The following is a 26,531-nucleotide window of genomic DNA, read 5'->3' as shown; positions in this document are numbered from 1 at the left end:
ATACAGGCTGCTGCGTTCCTTTTCGCGTTGGATTGGTCGCTTCCCCCCTCCCCACTTCCGTTGCCAGCTTGTAGAGCGCCCGCCATAAGAAGTGAATAGACATATAATAACAATCGAGTGTCCAAGCAATTTCAAAAATTCTGATAGATATTTATTTTATTTGAACATATTCAACATAATTTTAAGGACATGGGTTTTTCAAATTAAAAGTTCTATCAAATTTGTAAACTCAAAAAAAGAACACAACAAATTGTACATATTTTTAAAAAACTAATTGTGTCAACTATTAATTACTTTTCACATCGCAATTTTTTTCTTATTTCTGGAGGCAAAAGTTCTGATTCCTATTGCAAATTTTGCGCTGATTTCAAATCTGTATTTAGATTTTCTCTGTCAGGGATAGTTTTCTAGTAATCGTGACTTTATTTCTTTATAATATTCTAGCGAATTTAAGGCGAATATTGAGTGAACTCATGGAATAATTGAATCATCTTTTCTGTACAAACAGAATTGTCATATAATACTTATTTTACCAAAATACATTAAAATGATTGCATAATATAACAGTATTATATCCATGGCCTTTTTTACTTTGACTGTTAGTCATACTTCAAACTCTGCATTTTTCTGAAGCATTTCTCCTATTTGAGGTCCCTCAAAACGCCTTCTTTCCCTTTGCTGGTGAAAGACAAGGCAATTTTTTTGAAAGACACTTAAATCGTCTTCCAGTTGTGTCAATAGCCTTTACAAATTGTGTAATAAGGCCTCGCTTGGTGTGAAGAAGGGGAAGAGGAACATCACGCGCTGTACATTTACTCTCCCAATTTGCCAATTTCATTGAGGCCAATTCCTTTTTGTGTAGTGGTTCTTTTTGTCACGGCTATACCACTCGCAGAGGAAGCAGGTATACTTTGTGTAGTCCTGCTGCATTCCCAATATCATTGCAACTATCTTCAAGTTGCCAAATATCTTCCACTTATGCTCATTATTTTTAATGGATTTCTTCTAATATCCCATAGGTTTCTTTGAGATATTAGAAGAGCGTATGAGCGTTCATTAAACCACTAACGTCGTTGCAGTCAATCAGTATGTCGTCAGTTTCAAAATAGGCAATAAAAATTATACATTTTGCCTAAATTTAGTAACATTTGTCATTGATGGAGAAAATGATATTCATGTATCCTGAAACGCATCAGTTCTGCTTTTTGTTTACTTAAGCCTTTGTCACGGGATAAATCATTTAGATCCGCTTGAGTTAAAAAGTATTAGATTGGTTCACTTGTTGCCTGATGCAGAGGGTTGTTATGTGCTTATGATGGCAATTCCTCATTGCTACTTTCTTCAGTCTCATTGTCGATCTCATTTGTTTGTCTCTAAGGTACTGGAGGACTTTCAGAGTGTGGCATTTGTCTCATTCCAGAACGTAAACTATGCATCTCTTAGAATTTATAAATCATCTCTGTGTATTCGTCAAAGAAAAATAACAGTCGGTCATATACTATGGGTACAGGAAACAACGTGTCATTTTTACCTTTCCATCAATTAATCGCTTTAACATAACACACTGCACAACAAATACATAGTGCCAACTCCTTATCGTGGTCTACAATGTCCTTTCCAAAGTAATGTTTTGAGGTCTTCTTTATGAAACACTAGCTGATGTAGCAGAAGCTATCTAGTGGATACGACAGGCAAGGTATGTAAACTCAAAGACAAACTGCAAACACAATGCTTAGTGTGTTACAATAACATGCAGGTACACCATTTAGCTTAGTTACAGAACTGCCAACATCGGAAGCAGATGTTGCCAACTGCTTGACTGACAATTCCCTGCATTTATCATGAACTGTGAATCTGAGTAATATGAGGCTCTATGTCCTTATAACTAAAAAGCGCGTTCTGATTGGACGACACGGATGTGACTAGTTTTCATTCTGAAATGGTGAGGTGTGTTATGAAGATGGCGTGCTGTTTTCAGCATTAATTTCAACAAAAATGTGGTGGATTGTGGAGAAAATAATGCTATTTTCCAAATCGCCGTACGTAATTTAGATTATTATTTTTAAAAGAAAAAGCCTTGTATATGTACAGGGTGATTCAAAAGTCCCTTAACACTCCCTACAAAATGTAAAGGAGTTATGCTGGGTACAAATGGTCATGATTGAAACAGGTTAAACCTAGGGGGAACTATAATAGTGTGTTCCAAACGGACGTCCGCCATATTGAATTAAACTCAATTTTTTTTTAAATGAGAAGGGGGTGATGTGATATATCATACCAGGCTACATAACTGTTGGATAGATAATGAGACACGTTTCCTTTCTTGCAGGTCCCAGTGGCATTACGTCATTGTTGAAGTGGAAGCATGGGGATCAACAGGGAGATATTCTCAATTACCCATTAACTTCACACACCATGAGGAGAAAACTTAGAAATATCTGACCTCCAAAACTTTCACAAACACCCAAAGTGTTGCAATATTTAAGTGAGAAAAGTAAGTGCGTGTGAGTGCTCACGTTCAGTAGGGATGAACAGCAAGACGACGCTGTTGACCCCTCCACTCCTGCACAACAGCAGCTGCACCAGCGCGAAGTTCGTCAACGGGGAGGTGCCCACAACAGCGGGTGACGTCATGCAAGCTGTCTTCATCCTTTTGCTCTCCATTGGCATTCTGGGAGCAAACCTAATGGTTATAATAGTCATCAACAGTCGGCGCTACACCAAGTACATCCATTCTCAGGTAAGATTATCCATAGAATATACAAATATGGACTTTTTCCACAATTTGTAAATTACAATTGCAGATTTTGTACATTCCAGAAATAATTTTAATTATATATTTTTTAGATTAGTCGTTTTTCTTTATAATATTTTCTTATTTCCGGGTACAGAGTTGTTGTAATAGGCATAAATATTTACATTGAATGACCGAACAAGAAAAATTCGATGACTTTACTGGATCTTTAGAATAAGTACATTCGTATTTTTGTTATTTAGTGTTGCCGATCTCCGTGGCGGAGTGGTTAGCACAGCGCATTAAGACGCCAGGCATCCCGAGTTCGAATCCCGGACTGGGCATGGTTGTTCTCTTTGAGTGTCCTTTCATCAATGTCATCATATCATTCTCAAATTCGCGATTATCCAAAAGTGCAGAAAAGTGAACTAAAATAAACCAAATCAATGTTATGTAGCGACGTCACTTTTCTGCCACTTTTGTTATTCGCGACGATGACGACTTGATCTCTCTCTCTCTCTTTCTCTCTCTCTCTCTCTCTCTCTCTCTCTTTCTCTCTCCCTCCCTCCCTCTCTCTCTCTCTCTCTCTCTAGCCTTCTTAAATCCGAAGGTATATGGCTGCAGCAACACAAGCCTTCTATCTGTCACTATCCTGAGCAAGGTCAATCCACTCTTTTCCATCCTTGCCTATATCCTTTAGGTCCATATCAACGTTATCCTGCCATCTTCGTCTTGGCCTTCCTACAGGTCTCTTACCATCAGGTTTGCCAACAAGAATCCTGTAAACTCTTCTTTCCTCTCCCATTCGTGCCAGATGGCCTGCCTACCTAAGTCTTCTTGATTAAATCATTCTAATATCTGGAGGGGAATACAGATTGTGCAGTTCTACATTTTTTGTTTATTGAGAAAATTCCAGACACAGCCAATTTACACTGCAATTTTTAACAATGAAAAGGCAATAGTAATAATAATAATAATAACGATAATAATAAGCATTATGTAACCTTCTCCACTTACCTCTCTCCTTATCCCTTGTAGGGATAAATATTTTTCTAAGGATTTTATTTTCAAATACTCGTAATGTATGTTACTCTTTCAATGTAAGGGACAAACTACAGGCAAAATTACTGTTGACGATGTGATGAAGAAACACAAGTAAAACCCATTCACAGGCCAGGATTCGAACTCGGAAACATCATTGGCGAATCCTAAAGTGAAGCACTTAACGCCCTGGACCACCTAGCGGACAATAAATGTATTGTGGCTCTGGATAATGTTTATTTCATTGCAATATGGATAGTTATTGCTACAGATCTGTTTCCTGGAATGTTGTTTGCGTACGTGTGAGTAAGCAGTAAAATGCAGAAATATTCAATAATAAATACAACTTCAAAATAAAACAAAAATACCATTCCATTCAAGAAAGCCATTAAAAATTATCAAGATGACGTAAAAATTAGAGAGAGTGACGCAAAATGCAAAAACAAATTCCCGAACAAATTGCCTTTATTTTACCAATTTTTTTCATAATCACACTTTTGTATATTCGAGCAATCTTTCTTTTGCCAACCTCCTTGGCAGAGTGATCAGCACAGCGCGCTACGACACCAGAGGTCCCTGTTTCGAATTCCGGCCTGGCCATGGGTGTCCTTTGCGAGTGTCCCTTCAAAAATATTATCATATCATCACTCTTCCTCATCGTCGCGATTAGCCAAAAGTGGCATAAAAGTGAAGTAAAACATATCAAATTAATCAAGTAAAGCCATTGCCTTTCAGAAAACGATTAGAAAATGTCCAAAATGCACTAAAAATTTGTCAGAAAGTAACGTATCCATCGAAAATGACGAGAAATGCGAAAATAAATACATAAAAAATTGCCTTCATTAAGCCAATTACTTCATGATAATAATGCTTATGTCTTCCAGAAACCTTTCTACCTTTTTTTTAAACATAAATCTGTATAATGATCAAATGTCTAACCATAGTTATTACCTTTGGTTATTTTAACCTTGGTTTTCCATGCGACTGAGCCTCTAGCAACAGTCAACCGCTTGAGAGATTTCTACGAAATAATTGGCTTTATTTGTTTACACAGTGCACACCGAAGAATTCCACGTATTTGGGAACATCCGAGAGGACAACCTGGCTCGTGTCTAGCGACGCAGCATCCCTACCCGGTTACTATGACGACGTGGCATCCGCTGTCCTCCAGGCGCTCTCCTGCCCCATCCCTTTCGGGGACTCAGGGGTGGGGGAGCGTGTTTCCACCTTTCTGGTTGACGAAGCGGCTTTGGTAGTAACAAAAGGAGACAAGCCGAGAGGAATTTTTCTCAAGGCTTCCCTACAATCCTCTTTTTTTATTGTTCCTTTTCTTTATTAGTTTCGCCCGCTTCGGTGCAATATTAAAGGACATTGTTCATCTCTCCCCTTGTACGATTTCTTACTTCTGGTTGCGACATCCCCAGAAAGCGAAGAGAGGGGGATTAAAATATTAAAATGAGCTCTCTGTTATACGATTAATTCGTCATGCACCTCAGCATTTCTTTACCAATCCACATTCCTGGCTCTAAACCCGTGAAATATTATTCAGGGTGCATAGTACATATGAGACGTTGCGGATACGAAGGGCGAACCCAACAAACGTGTATTGTGAGGGAAATGCGTTACAAGTTGTGAGGCACAGTGCGAACTTCACAAAAAGCTTTGGAAATCACGCATGAAACATTCCGATCTATGGTTTCCAAGTTTTTGTGAAGTTCGCACTGTGCTTGACAACTTGAAACGCATTTCCCTCACATGCACGATTGTTGAGTTCGTATCCGCAACGCCTCATGTTATCCCTAGACATATTTATTTATTACAACATATGTATCTATTTATTTACATTATAACATAACTGCGCATTTTACGTTAAAGTACAGTCAGCGGCAATAAAATGGGACACACAGATCCTGAAATAGTCGCTTACCTGCAAAGCTTGTGTGTGTTGCCTGACTCTACGATGCTGGTAAAAGTTGGTATTGAAACTTTGCCATTACAATACACGTATCGCCCTAGGGTTAGGCAACCCACACAACACCTTGCAGAGAAGCGAGCATTTCAGGATATAGGTGCCCCATTTTTATTGTCGGTGACCGTATATTGTTTGTCCAGTGCGTTGTCGTTCGTGCATCCACACACACGTCACTAGCCGTTCCTCAGCACTGTGACTGTGTCCGCTCACATCAGCCATGGCGCAACAGCGACATAAGAGCAGGCGTTCCGAGTGACCCTCAGAACGGAGAAGACAACCCTGAAAACTAAATCACTCCTAAGCAGCCGAATACCGACCAGTTTGCAGCAGCGCACACTGCTTTGCTCCGCCTACTCTTTCCACTGGGACGTAGTATAGCCACACAGTTGTAATATTTAACACCTCAGGTCATGCGGTTACTACGGATGGACGATATCGGAAATATGATATCGCGCTATATCGCCAAGAAAATATCGTCTTTTTTTCAATATCGGTATATATCGTCTGGACGATATGTCGCCCAACACAAGCGGTTACTGCCGTCGCCTGGTAATCAAGAAGTCCGAGAGTTGATTCCCGGCGAAAACACGTCTGGGGAGGACTTCAATACGAACCTGCCGGCGTAACCGCGCCTTCTGGGTTTCAGGGTCTGTAGTTCGGAGGGAAGTTGAAATCGGCGACCGACTTGGGCTGTTGTGGTCACTTCGCTCCAGTCTGAAACGGCACCGCAGTGGCAAGCTTGGTCAAGAAGTTCAGTAAGTGAGTTGTCAGTTGCTTGAGAACACAGTCGAAAAGAAATTGTTCCCATAGGAAACGTTGCTGTACTGATGCTCCCCTTGCATTCCAATAATGGGGTCCTCGATGACCGGGTATCGTCCCCTTCTAATCGGGTTCGATACCCGGCGGAGGCACATAGTAATTCGGATCCCACTTTAAACTGTAGGTTCAGTCCCGATTAGCCTATCTGTGCATAAAGTGGACTTAAAACATCAACTGAACACGGCGTCAGAGGTTCCCTTTCGAATCCCTGCCTGGGTGTGGATGTTTTTTGTTAGTGTTCCTTCAACAATTTCATCATATCATCACTCATCATTATCGTCATGTTTAGCTAAAAGTGAGAGAAAAGCAACGCTAAATAACAAAAATAAAATTTAATCAAATCACAAATATTTAAAAACAAGAATTTGTTGTGGCTAATCTTATGATTTTAAAGTTATTCGTGAAGAAAATGTGGTTATATAACTGTCTTGTACATACTATACTTACAATTGTTATTTTTTCTGTCTAGCCACGCTACCTGCTGACGTCACTAGCAAGTAATGATCTAGCCATCGGGTTGTTAGTCACACCATTTGGATTCCTACCTGCCGTCTATCACTGCTGGCCCTATGGCGAAATCTTCTGCCAGATACAGGTAAGACGAACGTTCCTCTGGTTACATGTTAAATTCTGATATTTCCTTTAATACTTACGATGTAAAATAAATGGCGAAGAAATTTAAAACTTAAAGAATTGTATATTACGTACAAAGTTGGCAGGCTTGGATGAAGATAAATTATACTGTAGCTACTACTCAAAATAACATAATTGTTTTCCTCACTTTTTAATCGTTTTATACTTAATTTTCGTATTTACTTTCTTCGTTTCTTATATTCTTCTATTTGTTTAATATCATTTCTTCATTTACTTACTGTTCGACTACGGAAGACGAGATGGGCAAATTGTTATTCTTTCTATATTCACACAAAAACCGCCAATTAGGTTAAGCAAAGAACATCAGGGCTTGAAAAAGCAACGTAACCTGTCTACTATGTTGATCAAAGGATTGCTCATTTCTGCAAGTGCGTTAGACGGACGTTAAGAATAATCATGGAAATTCTATGTCGATAAAATAGGAACATTTATTCAAACTGCAGCTGCTTGAAGGCTTAGAAATATACATATTCACTTATTTATTAGTTTGTACCTGGGTTCAGCAGTATTCGTTAGAATTCAGCAGATGTTCAGTTCATGTGCTGGTTTCTCATTTGCTGCAAGGACTACACCCTCCAATCTGTCGTGCATGTAATGTTATTTTAAGCGTTCGCCATGAGTATGCTGATTTTAATATCCTCCGACAAACTTTTAACTTTACAACTGTTTATCATCTTTATTGGAAGGTGATGACAGCGTTTTATGCAATACTGTTAGCTTTTTTGAGAAATTTTACACTGTCTCTGAGGAAATTTTTAGTCTCTCTTGACCTTTTTAAAGTTTTGTGTTTGTCCTGTGCAAGCCCCTTTGCAACCTTACACTTCTAACCATTCTCAAGGGAATTTTTACAGCCCGTTTATAATTCTAAGGTAAGAATTTTATGTTAGGGGATTTTCCTTGTATACAGTATTATGAATGATGCAATATGACCATAAATTCCGACTCGCCTAAAAAAAAAATAACTCATTCATTCGCTTTCCCAATGCATTTGTGTTGTCAATAATAATTAAACTATCTATGCTTGGAATCAATAACTTTTATTTTTTTATTTAAGCAATTGAACGCTACAGGTATATTACCTATTTATGGCGTATATTGCATAACATTGTAGAAAGTATTGCGCATTGTTAATCACAGTGTGTTTGAGAAGAGTTTTCAGTATACTTCTTGGGGAACCTGATGGTAAGAGACTAGTAGGACGGCCAAGATGAAGATTGAGGGACAACGTTGAGATGGACCTAAAGGAAATCGGTAATGATGGAAACGATTGGGTCGATCTTGCCCAGGATAGGGACAGATGGAAGGCTTGTGTTGGTGTAGCCATAAACCTTCTGGTTTAGGAAGGCTAAAGAGTCAATTTAGGTAGTAATCACAATATTTCTGTACAGTATCCGTACAGTAGCCCTACAGTTGGGTTTCAGTACATTTGCCAGTTCACAGTAGGAGACACAGAAGAAATTTTCAGCAGGTTTACTTCGTACTATTCGTCCTATATATCACGTGTGATTTCTGTAACAGGATGATGATGAGGATAAGTTTCTGCTGCTACTGACTTTGAAAACTGTTTACGCTAAGTTCTCAATTAATTTTGTTATCCTGCTTCTTTGAGCAATCGGTCGAACAGGACAATCAGGCACAGACTCGAGCAGGAAGTACTTGATGATATGCTGTGCACAAGCTACGTTCCACAAGTACTAATATCACAGGCCACGCTTTGGCAAGTTGAGTTGTAAATCCATGCGATAACGGCAATTAATAGTGATATATCATTAATTGGTGTCGCTTCCGGGTTGAATATCCGGCCAGGGGGAAGCATTTGCATCCGACCCCTTGCCCTCTTATCTAACAGAACGTGAGAAGCATGCATCACCGCTATCTAGTGTCGAAAATCTTAACTACGTGCTATTAGGCATATTCCAGTCCCCAAGTGTCCCTTTTCGGAACCAACGTTCAAGATTGGTCGTAATATCTCACTTCCAAGGCACCATTAATCTTGGGGAAGCACAGTGAGTTGTGCGATAAGTAATTTGCTGCAGTCTGTGTTAATGTTTATGGCAGTTTTCCAGCTCGTGCGTTAAATGTTTAATTTTGTGGGGAAGCGATGTGACTTTGACCGTCGTGATGTGAGAATTTTATATTCCGTCATTTCTGCTTCCGAAACTTCTTGTACGTTCACTGTGATGCACGACTAAAGCGAACAAGTACGAAGTGCTGAAGTTGCTATGATTTCCTGCCACACGTATAAAACTCGGCAGAAAGAAAATTAGGAAATTTACCTGTGCTATGACCCGGGAATCCCTGGAGCGAACGAACGAAAGCAACTCGAGAGGGTTCAACCAATGGACACGTGCAAGGGTTGATTGATTGAGTTGGTGTTTATAGTCTACTTTATCCACAGAAAGGCTAATCTGGACTGGACCTACAGTTTAATGTAGGATCCTAATCACTATGTGCAAGGCGACGACGCTACCACTGCGCCACGTGCGAGGGAATGAAAGGGGATACGCGACCGTTTGCAGGAACGTGCACCACCCACTCGCTTTCTCCCCTTATCTGCCGTTATGTGCTCCAGAGATTTCCAGGATAGAGTATATGTACTGCGAGCCGCGGTGGTCTAGTGTGTAGGGTGTCTAACTGCCACGCGGGAGACCCACATTCTATGGTCGGAATTCTCCGGCCTTCTCTATGCATAAAGCAGCTTTGGGGTTCACTCAAATAAATGGTTATCCGGGTATAACCCTGGATGGGTAAAGGCAACCGGAGCGTGGGGCTGATCACTTCGTCCCCAAAGAGCCGAGATCGAGAAAATCTGGGGCCTTACCTTAATATCCCCTAAATGACACGGTGCAATATGCACGGGGAACCTTATCTAACCCTACCTATGTACTGAAAGCAATGGCGTACTCAAGTGGGAGCTGATGGGTCCCCTTTAAAATTTTGAGAAAATCAGAATTTTCAAACGAAATCATTAAAGAAGTCGGGGAAAGCAAAGTGGTAATGGTAGACCGATTATCATTTCTGACTTAGAGCAACTATTAAAATGAAGGTTAAAAATTATAATAACGAAAACTTTTCTTGTGCATCCCGCCCCCCTTTACCTTTACAATTTTAGTCCCCTCCGAAAAATTGCTGTGTACGCTAGTGAGTGAGAGTTTAAGATTCAATACTACGATATTATTACTCTAAAAATTACAAGCGTTATAAACAGAAACGAAAGCCATTAAAAAAATAACTTATTAATATTTCCGTACCTCTTGCTATTCTAGGCTATATTTTTGTAGCCTAACGTTTCTGACGCCAGGATACATAACCAGTAAAATCCTCCGTGGGTGTTTGCGTTGTACACTCGACGGCATAAGTAAAAGTGGGCTAAATGTTCATCACCACTTTCATTCTGTATATATCCCACGATGGTATAGAGTTGAAATAAAAACGTCACATCACCGAAATCCATTACTTAAAACAACACGTAAACTGAAGAGAACAATGAGAATAGCGATAGACAATCTGCTTTCTATCCTCTTAGGAATTATACGAAATGTAAAAGTTTAAAGATAATAATGATAGTAAAACAAAATATATGTTTATAATAATTTAAATGCATTCCGCAACTCCCTTATAGCTTAATCCGCTTTACTATTGGCGAAGGGAAGTCCTGACATCTATACCTCACGGATGTTACTAAGCAACGAACCTCTTCTTTTAGTTTATTAATGGCATTACAGACACCAGAGCAGTTACCTGTAAAATTCATAAGAGAGGGAAGAGGATGGGAATGAAAAAAGGAAACGCTTGGTTTTTACAGAGAATGGCTTCTAATTAAAATGCTTTTACCTCTCTGGAAGTGGAAACTTTCCAGGAAGTCGCCCACGATTACCAGGAAATCCTCAGCGTGCGGGGGAAATTATCCGCGCAGTGTAAATTTACAAATGGAAGGGAGTCAACAAGCCTACACGGACCTTGTGAGGAGATTTTCCCCTCTAATGACGTCGAGCAGACGCTAAGATTTCAAATAAAGCCGAGGGTTCAGACTGAACAAGAGTTGTTGAGAGGCTCTGAGGGCGTTGCTGCTGCTCCCTTTAGTTATGTGGAAACGGTACGTCATCTATTTATGGGGTTCTCCGTAGTTTCTTATTTCTATGACATGTGAGGGGATGTCCCTATCAACGGAAGCCTCATAGATAGCGTAGAGGCTAATTCTGTCCCCTTTTGATCAATGGATCCCATTTTCTATTCCCATCGGCAATAATAATGAAACACCACTATCGGAGTAAAAATTATAGATACTGGAGTTTGGACTCCAATTAAAAATTAACCAGTACACCTACAGAAAAACGAGTTACATCAAAATTAGCTCATTCAGTTATGTTTAATCTATCTGTTTTATCGTCGCGAGAACAAAAATGTGTCGTTTTCTAGTTTTGCAAACTATGGTTCTCTTTGAAATTCTATAAATACAAAACGGATGGTCCAATCGTGATGAAATTTTGATATGGTGAAGGCAGAAAGGTCAAAACAAATCAATTTCTTATCAGTTTGGCGAAACAACGCTTTATTAGTACAATACATTATTGGTCTTGTTTTGAAGCTCATTGCATCTGTTTGTTTAATCCATTATCATTGTTAATTCACATTGCGAACCTGATTTTATACAGATTTTTATGCAACGGAGCAAAGCTGTGCGTGGCAACACCGCAAGCCCGCAGTTTCCACTGTTCAAGAGACATCGCTGTATGGTATTGTGTGTTGCCTAACTGTACGAAGTTGCCATGGAAAATTTGATATTATAATTCACTTATCACCGTACACTTAGGCAACACAAGTAGCACCTTGTACGAAACGAGCATTTCAGGATCTAGGTGTCGCATTTTTATTATGCAGTGGTTCGGATCCCACTTTCTAGGTCCAGTCCTATGAAGTTGACTTGAAGCAAGCTTTGTTGTCTGACAGAAATAAAACTTATGCGCCGTCCATGTCAACTTTCGGTCATTGGTGCATGACGCTTGTCGTACCGTCTCTTCCGTCGAGAACGAGTTATTCTAACTCGGCTGCGTATTGGACACAGCCGTCTCACACATGGCCACTTGCTCCGGGGGCTGGACCCTCCAATGTGTCGTGTATGTAATGTCATTTTAAGTATTCTGTTTATCATGCATGTTGGAAAATGCCGACTGTGCTTTAACAAATGTTTTTAGCTTTTTGAGAATAGCTGAGCTCTTCCACTGTCTGCGAGGAAGTTTTTAGTGTGTTCTTACCTTTTTAATTTGTAGTATTTGTCCTGTGCATGTCCCTCTACAAGCTTGCACTTTTAACATTTCTCAAGGGGCTTTAACACCCCTTTTCTCTTAGGTAAGAATATTAGATGAGGGGCTATTTTCCGCATACACTGAAGGGTGAAATGGCCTACAGTGCCGAAGCACCCAACAATTTTGATTATTTCATCGTAGTGTACCTCATATTCCTGAGCTACCCTGGCCTTCGTAGAAGGCAGGATAGTAGTGTAATTGATACTAATATAAACTCGATAAAGTATGAGCCCCCCTCAGGCAGATTTGGCTACACTTAAAACTAGCTCAACATGCCCATATGAGCTTTTTGCTCAAGTGTGGCACCCTGTCTAACCCAAGATTTTTGTAAAAATGCCCTCGGGAATTTCCCGTGAAAGTATGAGCCCCCCTCAGATTGATTTGCCTACACTTATAAAAGGCACTTCTGTGAGATTGTTGTCCATAAGCTTGTTAAAAAAATATGGCCCTCTTGATATTGTTTTGGATACACTTAAAACTAAGCCAAGATGCTCATAAGAGCCACCCACACCCATCCACACCCACCTACACCCACACATATTTACTTCCGGTCACTTCCGGTCACTTCCGGTCTACTTCCGGTTTACTTCCGGTTTACCCACACCTACCCATACTTACCTATACCTACCTATACCTATACTTACCTATACCCATACTCACCTATACACATACACACACACACACACACACACTAAGTATACAAAGCATACTGCTGAACCCAACTGATATTTTTTATTAAGTATAGAATTTTGATTTGAACCCCAAGAAATTTTATATAATAAACCAACAACAAAAATACCAAAGCCAAATATATTTACACACTAAGTATACACACTAAGTATACAAAGCACAGTGCTGAACCCAACTGATATTTTTTATTAAGCATAGAATTTTGATTTGAACCCCAAGAAATTTTATATAATAAACCAACAACAAAAATACCAAAGCCAAATATATTTACACACTAAGTATACACACTAAGTATACAAAGCACAGTGCTGAACCCAACTGATATTTTTTATTAAGCATAGAATTTTGATTTGAACCCCAAGAAATTTTATATAATAAACCAACAACAAAAATACCAAAGCCAAATATATTTACACACTAAGTATACACACTAAGTATACAAAGCACACTGCTGAACCCAACTGATATTTTTTATTAAGCATAGAATTTTGATTTGAAGCCCAAGAAATTTTATATAATAAACCAACAACAAAAATGCAAAATCAAAAATATTGTAATCAATGCAATAAGAATATATCCAGCCCCAATTGGGCTAAGCATCAAAAGAATTGTAATCCAGACAAACGCAGAACACCCACAAAAATATGCCCTAAATGCCATAGAAAATATAGCATGGAATATTTCACATATAAACATATTGATACTTGTTCTGCACAGTCATCAACATTGCCCCCACAACCATCTACATCTGGTCTGAAAAGGAAGTTTGAAACACCTGTTAATGCTAGACCGGCAAAGCAGCCACGCTATGAACCCATCCATAGCAGTTTTGCTGGCCAACTTAGGGATTACCGGTTTGTATCAGAGCAAAAATGTGGTATTAAGAATTTTTTGAACAGTATAAATCCTGATGTGCAGGCAATTCTAAATGCACAAAATGGCTCTTATAAGCTGTCCCTCAAATTGTTTACACAATATAAGAAAGCAAATGGCACAAAATTTACACAGCCCCACATAACAGAAACTGTAGCTATATATTCAAATACAAATTCAGACAAAATAATAAGCAGTTTGATAGATCAATTGAATATTAAACACTCTGAATTTGCAGCAAAAGAGTCAGGATGGAGCCTATGCGGATCTCCACACAAGCTCTATGTTAATATTTCTGAATTCAACCCATTACAAGGATCTACATATCTGCCATTACCTGCCAATATTAAAAACAAAAGAGCCGTGGTTAACATAGAAAATAATGATGAGAAATGCTTTCTGTGGTGTATTTTAGCTGTTTTGTATCCAGTTTTAAGAAATCCTCAGAGAATAACTTATTATAAACAACATGAACATGATTTTGATGATGCAATGGAGGGCTTAGAATATCCAATGTCTGTTCAGAATATTGATAAATTTGAAAAAAAGGCCAGGGATATCAATGGTAAACAATTATCTATTAATGTTAGTAGATGTATTTACAATAGGGACAGCGCCGGAAAGGAAGAGCTCCCCTCCAGCAGCTTTGCTATACTTAAAACAAGCTCAACATGCCTACATGAGCTTTTTGCTCAAGTGTAGCACCTGCTTAACCCAAGAATTTTGGAAAAATCCCCCTCGGGAATTATTCGGAAAGGAAGAGCTCTTCAGATTGATTTGTGAATACTTACAAAAATTGTATTAGCCAGATTTTTGTCCATAAACTTGTCAATTTTTGGCCACACCAGAAATTAAGCACATACACATACATACACACACATATTTACTTCCGGTTTAAGTTTAATTGGATACTAGGTTCAATTTGCTTGCTCCGTGACACTCTATTTCTTATATTATATGTTTGCATGTTTCCCCACTCTGTGTCAGTGTGTGGAATTCCCGAGACGGTAGTATTGATTTTTGCTTTGCCCTCAGCGCCAGTATTTACAGAAATTCCCGAGTATTGCATCATTCAGTATTGTGAGACTGACTGAGGAGAACAGATGTATTGATACAGTACTTCTCATACTTACAGGTTTAAATTCATATTGAACAATATAAAATCTGTTATTTGTTGTAATCCACTCATATTTAGAGTCAAGCTTATATTTGTCCCAGCCTGTTATACATAACAAGGTTATTGCTATTCAAGATATGCATGTTTGTGCAGGCATTTGCGCTGGGTCAGTGTGAATGATTTTCCACTTGTGGGCTATTGGCTTTACAACCTGTCATAAGATTAATATTAATAATATTAATCCATAGAGATTAGATTTAAAACCCAGGAAATTTTATATAAATACCAAAGCCAAAAATATTAAGTGTATACACACATACATACGTACACACACATACAAATCACACAGCTGAACTCAACTGATATTTTTATTCAGTATAAAGTTTTGAATTGAAACCCAGGAAATTGTATATAATAAACAACAGCAAAAATGCCGAATCAAAAATATTGCAATCAGTGCAATAAAAATATATTTAGCTCTAATTGGGCCAGACACCAAAAAATTTGTAACCCAGATAAATACAGAACTCCCACAAAAATTTGCCCCAAATGCAATAGAAAATACAGCATGCAATACTTCACATATACACATAAAGATACTTGCTCTGCACAGTCATCAACATCTGGTCTGAAAAGAAAGCACGAAGTACCTCTTAATGCCAGAGCAGCAAAGCAGCCACGCCATGTACCCATCCGTAGCAGTTTTAATGCCCAACTTAGGGATTACCGGTTTGTATCAGAGCCAAGATGTGGCATTGAGAATTTCTTGAACAGTATAAATCCTAATCTCCAGGCAATTCTAAATGCACAAAATGGCTCTTATAAGCTATCCCTCAAATTATATACACAATATAAGAAACCAAATGGCACAAAATTTATACATCCCCACTTAACAGAAACTGTACCTGTATACTCAAATACAAATTCGGACAAAATAATAAGCAGGTTGATAGATCAACTGAACACTAAACACTCTGAATTTGCAGCAAAAGAGTCAGGATGGAGCCTGTGCGGCTCTCCGCACAAGTTATATGTTAATATTTCTGAATTCAGCCCATTACAAGGATCTACATATGTGCCATTACCTGCCAATATCAAAAACAAAAGAGCCGTGGTCAATATAAAAAATAATGACCAGAAATGCTTTTTGTGGTGTATTTTAGCTGCTTTGTATCCAGTTTCAAGGGATCCTCAGAGAATAACTTATTACAAACAACATGAGCACGATTTTGACGATGCAATGGAGGGTTTGGAATATCCAATGTCAGTTCAGAATATTGATAAATTTGAAAAAAAGGCCAGGCACATCAATGGCAAACAATTATCTATTAATGTATTTATTTGTTCCACTGGCAATTGCCCGATAGCACCTCTCAGAATCAGTACAATTGATGATGAATCTGCTATTCCGATTGATCTGCTCTTAATTGAAGGGGATGGTACATATCATTATACTCTGATACATAATCTTGAAGCTTTAGTGAGAACACAACTAGACAAATCCAATACAATATTCAAGTTGTGCAGAAGATGCTTAACTGTATTTGATGGTCAAAAAATGGTGAAGGGGGTTCGGGAAGTGAATGCAGAAATTGCTAAAAACAAGTTAATTGAGCATCTGAAATACTGTGGGAACCATAAACCTGTTCATATGGTGATGCCCAATCCAAGTGAAAATTGCAAATTCAATAAGAATGAAGCCTTGTTGGAACACCCAGCATATATTGTCTGTGATTTTGAATCGAACGTCAAATCTTTTGAATTCTGCAATCCAGATCCAGAAGAATCTTCAATTACACCATACCAGCTACATGAACCTTCCAGCTTTTGTTGTGTGGTTATACAGGATGGTGTTGTCATTAAAGAATATTCATACAAGGGACCAGATGCCATCAAAATATTTGCACATATAATAGAAAATGTGTGCCGTGACATAGCATCTAACATCTTATTAATATCAAAGCCTATGTTGCCTTTAACAGAGGAACAGATTGAAGATTTCAACAATGCAGAAAAATGCCCGGTATGTGATTGTGAATTTTCAGATACAAATATCAAGGTTCATCACCATTCTCATACAGATGGTAAATTCTTAATGGCCCTGTGTAATAGCTGCAATATTCAGATCAAGAGACCAAGATTTGTCCCCATATTTTGCCACGGAGCATCCAATTATGATTTTCATCATCTGATCAGGTACGAGGGGTTTGACAAGCAGAATTTAAATATTTTAGCTGAAAATGATGAAAAATATATATCTATTAGCAAGATAATTAAAGTTGATGGTGTTCCTATTCACATAAGATTTCTTGATTCTTACAGATTTTTATCTGCTAGCCTGGCTACACTGGCAAATCAATTATCTGATGATCAATTCAAAATCACACGTGCATTGTTTCCAAATCAGGACCTGAAATTAATTAGGCGGAAGGGGGTATATCCATATGACTATGTTACAGATTTTTCTAAATTTGATGAGTGTTCCCTGCCACCACAAGAAGAGTTTTACAGCAAAATCAGAGGATCTGGAATCACTGATGAAGATTATCACCATGCCCAATTGATGTGGAACAATTTAAATTGCCAGACATTTGGTGATTATCACATGGCATATTTGAAACTTGATGTGACCCTCTTAGCTGATATATTGCAAGCATTCAGAAAATCTTCCATGCAAAATTATAAACTGGACCCAGTATATTTTTACAGTGCCCCGGGCCTAGCATGGGCCGCAATGTTTTTCAACACCAAAAAGCAATTGGATCTGATCCACGATCAAGATACGTATCTGTTTATGGAGAAATGTATAAGAGGGGGGATGGTGCAATGTTCTCAGAGATATGCCAGAGCAAATAACAAGCATATGCCTGATTATGATCCAGCACGGCCATCAAATTATATACTGTATGTAGATGCAAACAACCTCTATGGTTATGCTATGATGGATAAATTGCCATATGCAGGGCTTGAATGGGTTGAAAATTTCAACATTGAAGATCTTCAGGACTTTGATGACAGTGACTATGGCCTCTTCTTAGAGGTTGATCTGACAATTCCTGATGATTTGCACAAGAAATTTTCTGATCTGCCCCCAATTCCCGAGGTTCAGTGCTCACCTGGCTCTAAACAGAAGAAGCTCATGATGACTCTGGAACCGAAACAAGGTTATGTCATATATTACAAAAACCTCCAGTTCCTGATGAAACATGGTGTCCAAGTGACCAAAGTTGGCAAAGTCTTAAGGTTCAGGCACTCAGAATGGTTGAAACCATACATTGATACAAACACGGAGCTTCGAACATCTGCAAAGAGCCAATTTGATAAGGGCTTGTTTAAATTGATGGTTAATTCTGTGTATGGCAAAACTATTGAAAATGTCAGAAAACATACCGATGTTAAAATAATTACTGACCCCAGCCTGAGCAAAAAATTGGTTGCAAAGCCTAATTTCAATTACAGAAGAATTTATGATGAGCACATGGCACTTTTCAACATGAAAAAAACAAAGATTAAGTTTGATAAACCTATTTATGTAGGGGCTGTGATATTGGAATCGTCCAAATTACATATGTTAACATTGTATTATGATGTATTGAAACCTTTTTATGGTGATAATATAAAATTGATGTACATGGATACAGATAGTTTTATTCTTGATATTAAAACAGAAGATGTTTATCAAGATATGTTACAGCCTGAATTGTTTCAATACTTTGATACCAGTGAACATACAATAATTCAACACCACCACAACAAAAAGGTGCCTGGCAAGTTAAAAGATGAGACACATGGTGATGTTATTGTGAAATTTGCTGGGTTAAGTGCCAAGGTGTACAGTTTTGAGACATGTAGTGGTGTTGCTGCCAAAAAGGCCAAGGGTATTGGCAAAGTAGCTGTGGAAAAAGAGCTTGTATTTGAAGATTATAAAAATTGCATCAAATCCCAGAGTTTAATCAAAACATCAGAATCCAGAATTCAGAGTGTGGATCACTTATTGACTTCAAATGTTGTAAGAAAAGTGGCCCTGGACCCACATGATGATAAGAGATGCATTTTATCATGTTGCATACATACTCTACCTTGGGGGCATTTGGATTTGAAAAATGGGAAACAATGCCCAATTACAGAGCATGATTTGAAATAAATAAACATGCCTATGAACTTATTTGGGTTCAAAAAACAGGCTATTATGGACCTGCCAACACCACAACCCTCTCCTGATATGCTGTCTAAACTGAGTGGCTTGTTAATTATTCATCTGAACAGCATACTTACAGATGTTGATGATGAAACAGGTAAAACATTGTACATATTTAACAATAATTTAAACCACTACCAATTACCTGTAGGTGGGCAATTGCAATTTATTACAACTCCTGAGGGTGATGTCAAGATTTCAGTAGGGAGAAATATTTATAGAATTAAGCACTCAAACATGGTTTCTGGCACTGTATATACTGTTTCTGCTGGTGACTGCTTATATATTGAGGTCCCTGGATCTTATGACAAGCTTATACCTTTTTTTATAGAATTAAGAATTAGATATTCAATAATAAATAACCACTAAAACAAAAATGCCTAATGATATATTTGGCCATACAAGACATGAAGATCACAGTGATGAGATTCTGATGCTTGATGTCAGAGTCAAGAAATTAAGAAGTGATTTACAAGCTTTACAGACCACACTCAATGCCAGTCTTCAATTAGAAATTACAAATTTACAATCACAATGCATGGACCCTCTTCTTAAAATTGATTCTGAACTCAAATTATTGCTTCAGAAATATACTGACCTGGCCACATTGGATAATTTTCAAAGTTTAGAAGAAGCTGTAGCAGCTCTTCAAGCCAAATTTAAGACCCAGGCTAACAACTCCGAGCAATTGAAACAGCAATTGGAAGAGCAAATAAATAATGTCCAGGCACAGCTCCAAACAATTGTCAAAAGCATAAAGTCACAAGAAGATTTTGATCTAGTGATTTCCACTCTAAAAGAACAGATTCAGTCACTCCAAATACCTAATCTGGATCCTCTGAACAATGCCATAGCCGAGGTTAAAGAAAAAATCGAGACACTTGAAAATTTTATGAACAATTTGCCATCTTCTGATGCTTTGAATGCAATAACTCGGAGTGTTGCAAACATCAAGCTGCAACTTGAAACATATGAAGATTTTGGAAAAATTCAAAGTTCCATAACCCATCTTGAAGGTACAATAGCAGCAGTGCAAAGTGATTTGGCAAATGTACTAGAATCCAGATTGCCCGGGATTGTAGACACACTTGTCAGTGTCCAGCAACAAATCACAAAGCTTGAAAACCTCAACACCGAATCTGAACTATCTCATTTTCATCACTTGATCGATGATATCCAAACAAAACTTGAAATTTTACAACAATCAACACCCACTCAGGCTGATATAGCCCTGCTCCAAAATGCTATGCAAAATGTGGCTGATGCTTCTGAATTAAACAATGTAAAATTGGCACTTGAATTTTTGCAAAATACAGTATCAAATCTTCCTACATCACAGGAACTTAAAAATATTAAGAGGGCAGTGAATCGCATATTGAAATCAGAAGATGTCAAGAATATCCAGGCAGAGATCAAACAACTCACTCAGACAGTGGCCACTCTTCCAACCAATCAACATATTAATGAACTGCATGCCCTGTTTGAGGATATCAGAAGACAGGTCCATGATCTTACTGCTCAAAATTCAAAATTGGCAGTTGTTGAAAATTTGCAACAAATTGTAGCTAATATCAAGCAACAGCTAGGGACCATGGAATCCAATCAAGCAAATGCTCTGTCTGTTTTTGCCACCCAGCTTCAAGAGATTGTGCAACAATACAAGAAACTTATTGTGGACATAAAAATAAAGCCAGGCCATGATGATGTTGTTAGGACTATCAATGAGCACCTTGAATCTGTAACAAGCAGATTGCTTACAGCAGAAAAGGAAATAACAGGCATAATCGAGAATCCAAAACATACAGTAATTCTTGAATTGTACAGCATCCCCAACAAAGAATATGATTCTCCATTTACACAAGGTGGCAAAATATATATGCTGTCCCCTGCACAATTTTATTACCAGTTTTTTGTTGGGGGCACATTGAGACCAATCAAGATCAAATATTGGCATCAGCCACAGGCACACCACTACCCTACCTTATCAATAACAAATGCTGACAACAAAGTAAAAATCACCAGTGTAGAATTGGAGGATTTTACAGACCCCAATACATTAGAAACAGCCTATACTGAAGATGATGGCACTTTGGAATTTAAAATACAAATAGGGGACAAATTATATTTAGAAAATCCTGCAGTCTCAGCTGCTGAACACCCCATAGTTGCAATATTCTTGTTTTCATATTATGTCTAGACAAATTATTGTTGATGAATTACACAGACAAGCCAGGCATAATTTTAAGAGACTCCCAGTAGTCACAAAAGGCATAGATGATTTATGGCAGAGCGACTTGATTGAGTTGGCAAGTGGGCAGTTGAAAAACTTAGACAAAATCAACAAGGGCTACAAGTATCTACTCACTGTCATAGACACATTTTCAAAATTTGCCTGGGCTGTGCCACTCAAATCCAAGACTGGAAAATGTGTTACAGAAGCCCTCAGGACAATCATCAATCATTCAGGAAGATCACCGCGCTATTTGCAAACAGATAATGGCAAAGAATTTTATAATTCAGTGTTTCAACAATTTATTAAAAGCCAGGCAATAAAACATTACTCGAGTTACAGTGACCTCAAGGCCTCAATTGTAGAGAGATTCAACAGAACCTTAAAAAATCTTATGTATAAACAATTTACCCTCCAAGGTAATTATAAATGGATTAATATTCTTCCAGAACTTCTACATAAATATAACAACTCGGTCCATTCCACAATCAACATGAAACCCTCCGAAGTAACTTCATCTGATGAGCAAAAATTGATCAGGACTGTTTATTATCCTAGATACCAGCCAACAACAAGAAGGGCCAAATACAGGGTGGGGGATCAAGTAAGAATCAGCAAATATAAGCACTTATTCAAGAGAGGCTTTACAAGAAACTGGAGCACCGAATTATTTACAGTGGTTCAAGTTAAACCCGGAACCCTTAACACATATATAATAAAAGATCACCGAGGAGAAATTCTCAAAGGCCGATTCTATGAACAAGAGCTCAGCAAAACTAAACAGCCTGACACATATCTCATAGAAAAAATCATCCGCAGAAAAGGCAACAAGTTATTTGTCAAATGGCTAGGTCATCCGGAAAACAGCTGGATCGATGCAGACAAAGTGATAATATGAGCAACTGGGATGTTATAAAGAGGCTGCCAGAACCTGAACAGCAGAATAAGATAAATGGAGTGCTGCTGCCTGATAATATTAGGTGTCTTATTGTTGGGCCATCTGCTTGTGGTAAAACTACACTAATGGTTGATAATTTTTTATTGGCACCCAACTGGTTAGACTGGAAAAACAGGCACTTGTATGTCTTCTCTAAGAGCTTGGAACAATTAAAATATCAGCAGCTGATGAAGCTATATGATGGATTGGATATAGCCACTTTTGAACCAGAAGTTAAGCCACTTGATGAATGTCTCGATAATTCTGTTGTTGTGTTTGATGACATTATACTGGATAATCAAAACAAGGTTAGGAATTTCTTTACACAGGGCCGGCACAAAAACATTGATTGCTTCTACCTGGCACAGACTTTTTCAAAAATACCCAAGCAACTGATCCGAGACAACAGCAATTTTATATGTGTGTTTCATCAAGACCATACCAACCTCAAACACATACATGATGAATATGTAGGTGGGGACTTGAGCTACAATGATTTTTCCAAGTTTTGCAGCAAGTGCTGGAACCAGGACAGTTATGGGTTTGTCACAATTGATATGACAAGAACACCCAATAGCGGCAAATACAGAAATAAAATCAACGATTTTCTAGACGTTGAGACATAAATAAATAACCATGAAAAGGCCAATCATTGATGATCTTAAGTTAAGAGATTATCTTGTAAAAAGATTTAAGGGATGGAAATCAGAGAACCGTGGAATTTATGAAAAACACAAACAAACAGAACAGCCTGTAATTGATGCTATTAATAATTTAGGTAAGAATATCAAAACTGTTACAGAGCAGAATCAAAATTTGATCACAGAGCTTGTACCTGTAGCTGCAAGGAACATATTAGATTATCCATTCACCCCACTTTCCAGTATTCATACACCTAGTCCTGTTGCTCCTAGAAGAATTGAAGCTAGTCAGGATCCTATTGAATTGGGTCTTCTTGCTCAAAAATATTTAACCACACCTAAAGACAATAAAGATGAGGTGTTTGGCTTATATGCCGACACAGAGCTTGATGGCAGTATCATTCATAGAATTGGCAATTTCAGAGTAACATTTATGGGAGATGATATAATTGTTTATTCAGAATCTCGTCTCGGAGAAAAAGGTGCTTTTGTTAAGTATCTCGGAACACCTGGATTGTGGGAACTGATGACTAGGAAAAGGCCTGGCAGCTATACAGATCAAGATTATGAGGATTACAAAGAAATATTAATAAAGTCAGATGCTCTATACCAGAACAATGATCCCACACAAAAAAGAGTCAAGTCTAGCAGTGGAGCAAAATACAATAATTTAATCAAGCCCATATGGTCACAGATCAAAACAGGCAGTGGAATCAAACAATACAACACCTTGCCCAAAGAATTTGTGTGGGTTGATGATGTCAGGAAACTTGTAGATAGGTTATTGGTGATAGCTGGGGAGGAAAATGCTGGGAATCACAATTTTTACAATGAAAAAGTTGGAATTATGGACATGATAAGCACCAAATTGTCTAATTTTATAGTGAATGACCCTAAGGGGATTGGATATCTCATAAAAATTATTAATACTCTACCACCTAAATTTTGGAATATTTCTGAGGGTCGGGGCCTTGTTAATGACATTATAAACAAGCTGCCATTTGAACTACACATTCCAGGCTATCAGTATTGTGGTCCAGGTACAAAATTGGATCATAGATTAAACAGAGGGGATCCTGGTGTAAATCCCCTAGATGCTGCTTGCAGAGACCATGACATAGCATACAACACACATTCTGATCTTGACAAGAGACATGTTGCAGACAAGAAATTAGAAGAGGCTGCATTTGGTAGATTTGTAAGCAAAGATGCTTCTTTGAGTGAAAAAATAGCAGCATTGGGGACCACCATAGCTATGAGTACCAAACAAAAACTGGGGTGGGGGCTGTGAATATGTATATAATAAACCTACAATGAAGGCCAAGGGTGTTATGTATCAAATACCTTATGCAGGTCTCAAATCTCTTAAAACTATTGACAGTCTTTTGACCAAAAAGCAGCGCAAGAAAAAAAGCTCTTGTATTGCAAAGGGGCATGGTATGAAATTGTTGCTTAGCACCCCCCAATTAAAAAAATTACAGCAATCAAGAAAAAAATCACATGTGGGGGGTTTCATATTTACCATCCCTGCCATCTTAGCTGCTCTCGGGGCTGTGGGGAGCTTGGCCGGGGGATCAGCTGCCATAGCAAAAACAGTAATAGATGCCAAGAAAAATAGGGCAGAATTAGATGAGCAGAAGCGCCATAACCTGGCCATGGAGAAACAAGGCAAAGGTGTTAAGAGAGCCATGAATAAGTTTAAAAAAAACAAGAGCCGCTTACAAACCAAGATATTGAAGCTTTAATCAAGCCATTGGGCATCAAACATTTTAGAGGTGTGTACATGTCTGATTCTTTGCCGGAACAACCACTCAACAAAGAGTGTGGCATTGTTAATTTGGATGAGTTCAAAAATCAGGGCACTCACTGGATTTGTTATCTTAAATATTTAAACAATAAGGCATTTGTATTTGATTCATTTGGAGGTGTTCCTCCTGAAAATTTAGTAAAATATCTAAAATCAACTAATCTTTATTACAATAATGCCCGTGTTCAAAACTTCAAAGATGTTAATTGTGGACATTTGTGTTTATCTGTTCTCAGATACATGTCTCAAATAAATAAACCATCAATTGAAGATTTTCAAAAGGTCCTGTGGTATTTAAAACATCATGGGGGTATTCCATCTCACCAGCCAAAATTCAATATTGAAACTCAAATTGCATGATGACATAGTGTATCCCAAAACAATAGCTCTCAGGGCATTTTACGGCATGTACTTGATCCCCAATATTACTCACCACAACAACACAATTGCAGTTGGTAATGAAAAAATTGTCATCACTCCAGGGCAGTATAATCTGTCCACTCTAAATGCTCAATTACCCAGAGGTATAGTGTTAAGTCAAAATTCTGTCACTCACAGAGTAGAGATTGTATCTGCTACAGAAACAGTGGATCTGGGTACTATAGGAGAGCTGTTAGGCTTTGAGAACAACACAAAACTTGAAGCGGCCATCAAACACACTGCTATGAATATACCTAAATTCTTAGCCATAGAGACTCTGAATATTCACTGTAATGTGGCTGAGGGTATGATCACCAAATCAAATGGCATAGGCACTCACAAACAAACTGGCATCATTGCAACATTCAAACCTAATTCCGAATTCATGGAGCCCATCATCTACAATCCATCCCCAACATTATATTTTCCTGTGTGCCATAACAGAATAGATAACATTGAATTGATGGTCACTAATGAAAAAGAAGAATTAGTTGATTTTGCTGGAGCCACAACAACTGCTATCATAGAGATTAATATTTAAATAAAAATACATACAATGGAAAATATTGAGAGTTATGAGCTACAATCATTCCCCCCAAACAGGAGGACATTTGCAAATTTAAATCAACCCAACACAGAGATTGAGGTTGATCTTGATGTAGGGGACGGCTTTATACACCCCCACAGAGCAGATCTATACATCAAATTTGATGTTGTAAAGCTCGATGGTACAGATTATCCGGCAAATTCAAATATAAGACTTGTAGACAATTTTGTGCCGCATCTATTCTCTGAAATTGAGATCAGAAAGCATGGCGTTGTTATAAACAGAGTGGATTATCCCGGCATTACCTCCACAGCTTTGGCCACACTAAAATTATCCAAAACCGAGGCTTCATACTACAAAATAGGTGGATTTGAAGCTGGTGATAAGATATTAACCAAGAACCACACAGTGCTGTTCCCCATGCGCCTGTTGCCAGGATTCTTCTCGGATTACAAAGATATCATGTGGAAGGGGGGGTTAAGAATTACATTTAGAAGAGCTTCCAATGATAACAATGCTTTGATGAGGTACAGTGCAATAAACCC

At 38.2% G+C, this 26,531-nt stretch overlaps 1 protein-coding gene across 1 annotated transcript in view; it reads left to right on the top strand.

The window, feature by feature from the left end:
* Positions 1–2,500: 2,500 nt before the first annotated feature.
* Positions 2,501–26,531, top strand: part of LOC145984186 (trace amine-associated receptor 8c) — a 170,084-nt gene continuing 146,053 nt past the window's right edge. The window contains exons 1-2 of the mRNA XM_083117698.1: positions 2,501–2,740; positions 7,036–7,161. Coding sequence (XP_082973824.1) covers positions 2,528–2,740; positions 7,036–7,161 — 339 coding nt within the window. The 5' untranslated portion in view covers positions 2,501–2,527. The remainder of the gene's footprint in view (positions 2,741–7,035; positions 7,162–26,531) is intronic.

The sequence above is a fragment of the Lepisma saccharinum genome, chromosome 1 (genome assembly GCF_977018435.1).
Source record: "Lepisma saccharinum chromosome 1, izLepSacc3.1, whole genome shotgun sequence".
NCBI lineage: Eukaryota > Metazoa > Arthropoda > Insecta > Zygentoma > Lepismatidae > Lepisma > Lepisma saccharinum.
The sequence above is the reverse complement of the archived record's forward strand: the minus strand, read 5'-3'. Positions and strand labels throughout refer to the sequence as shown.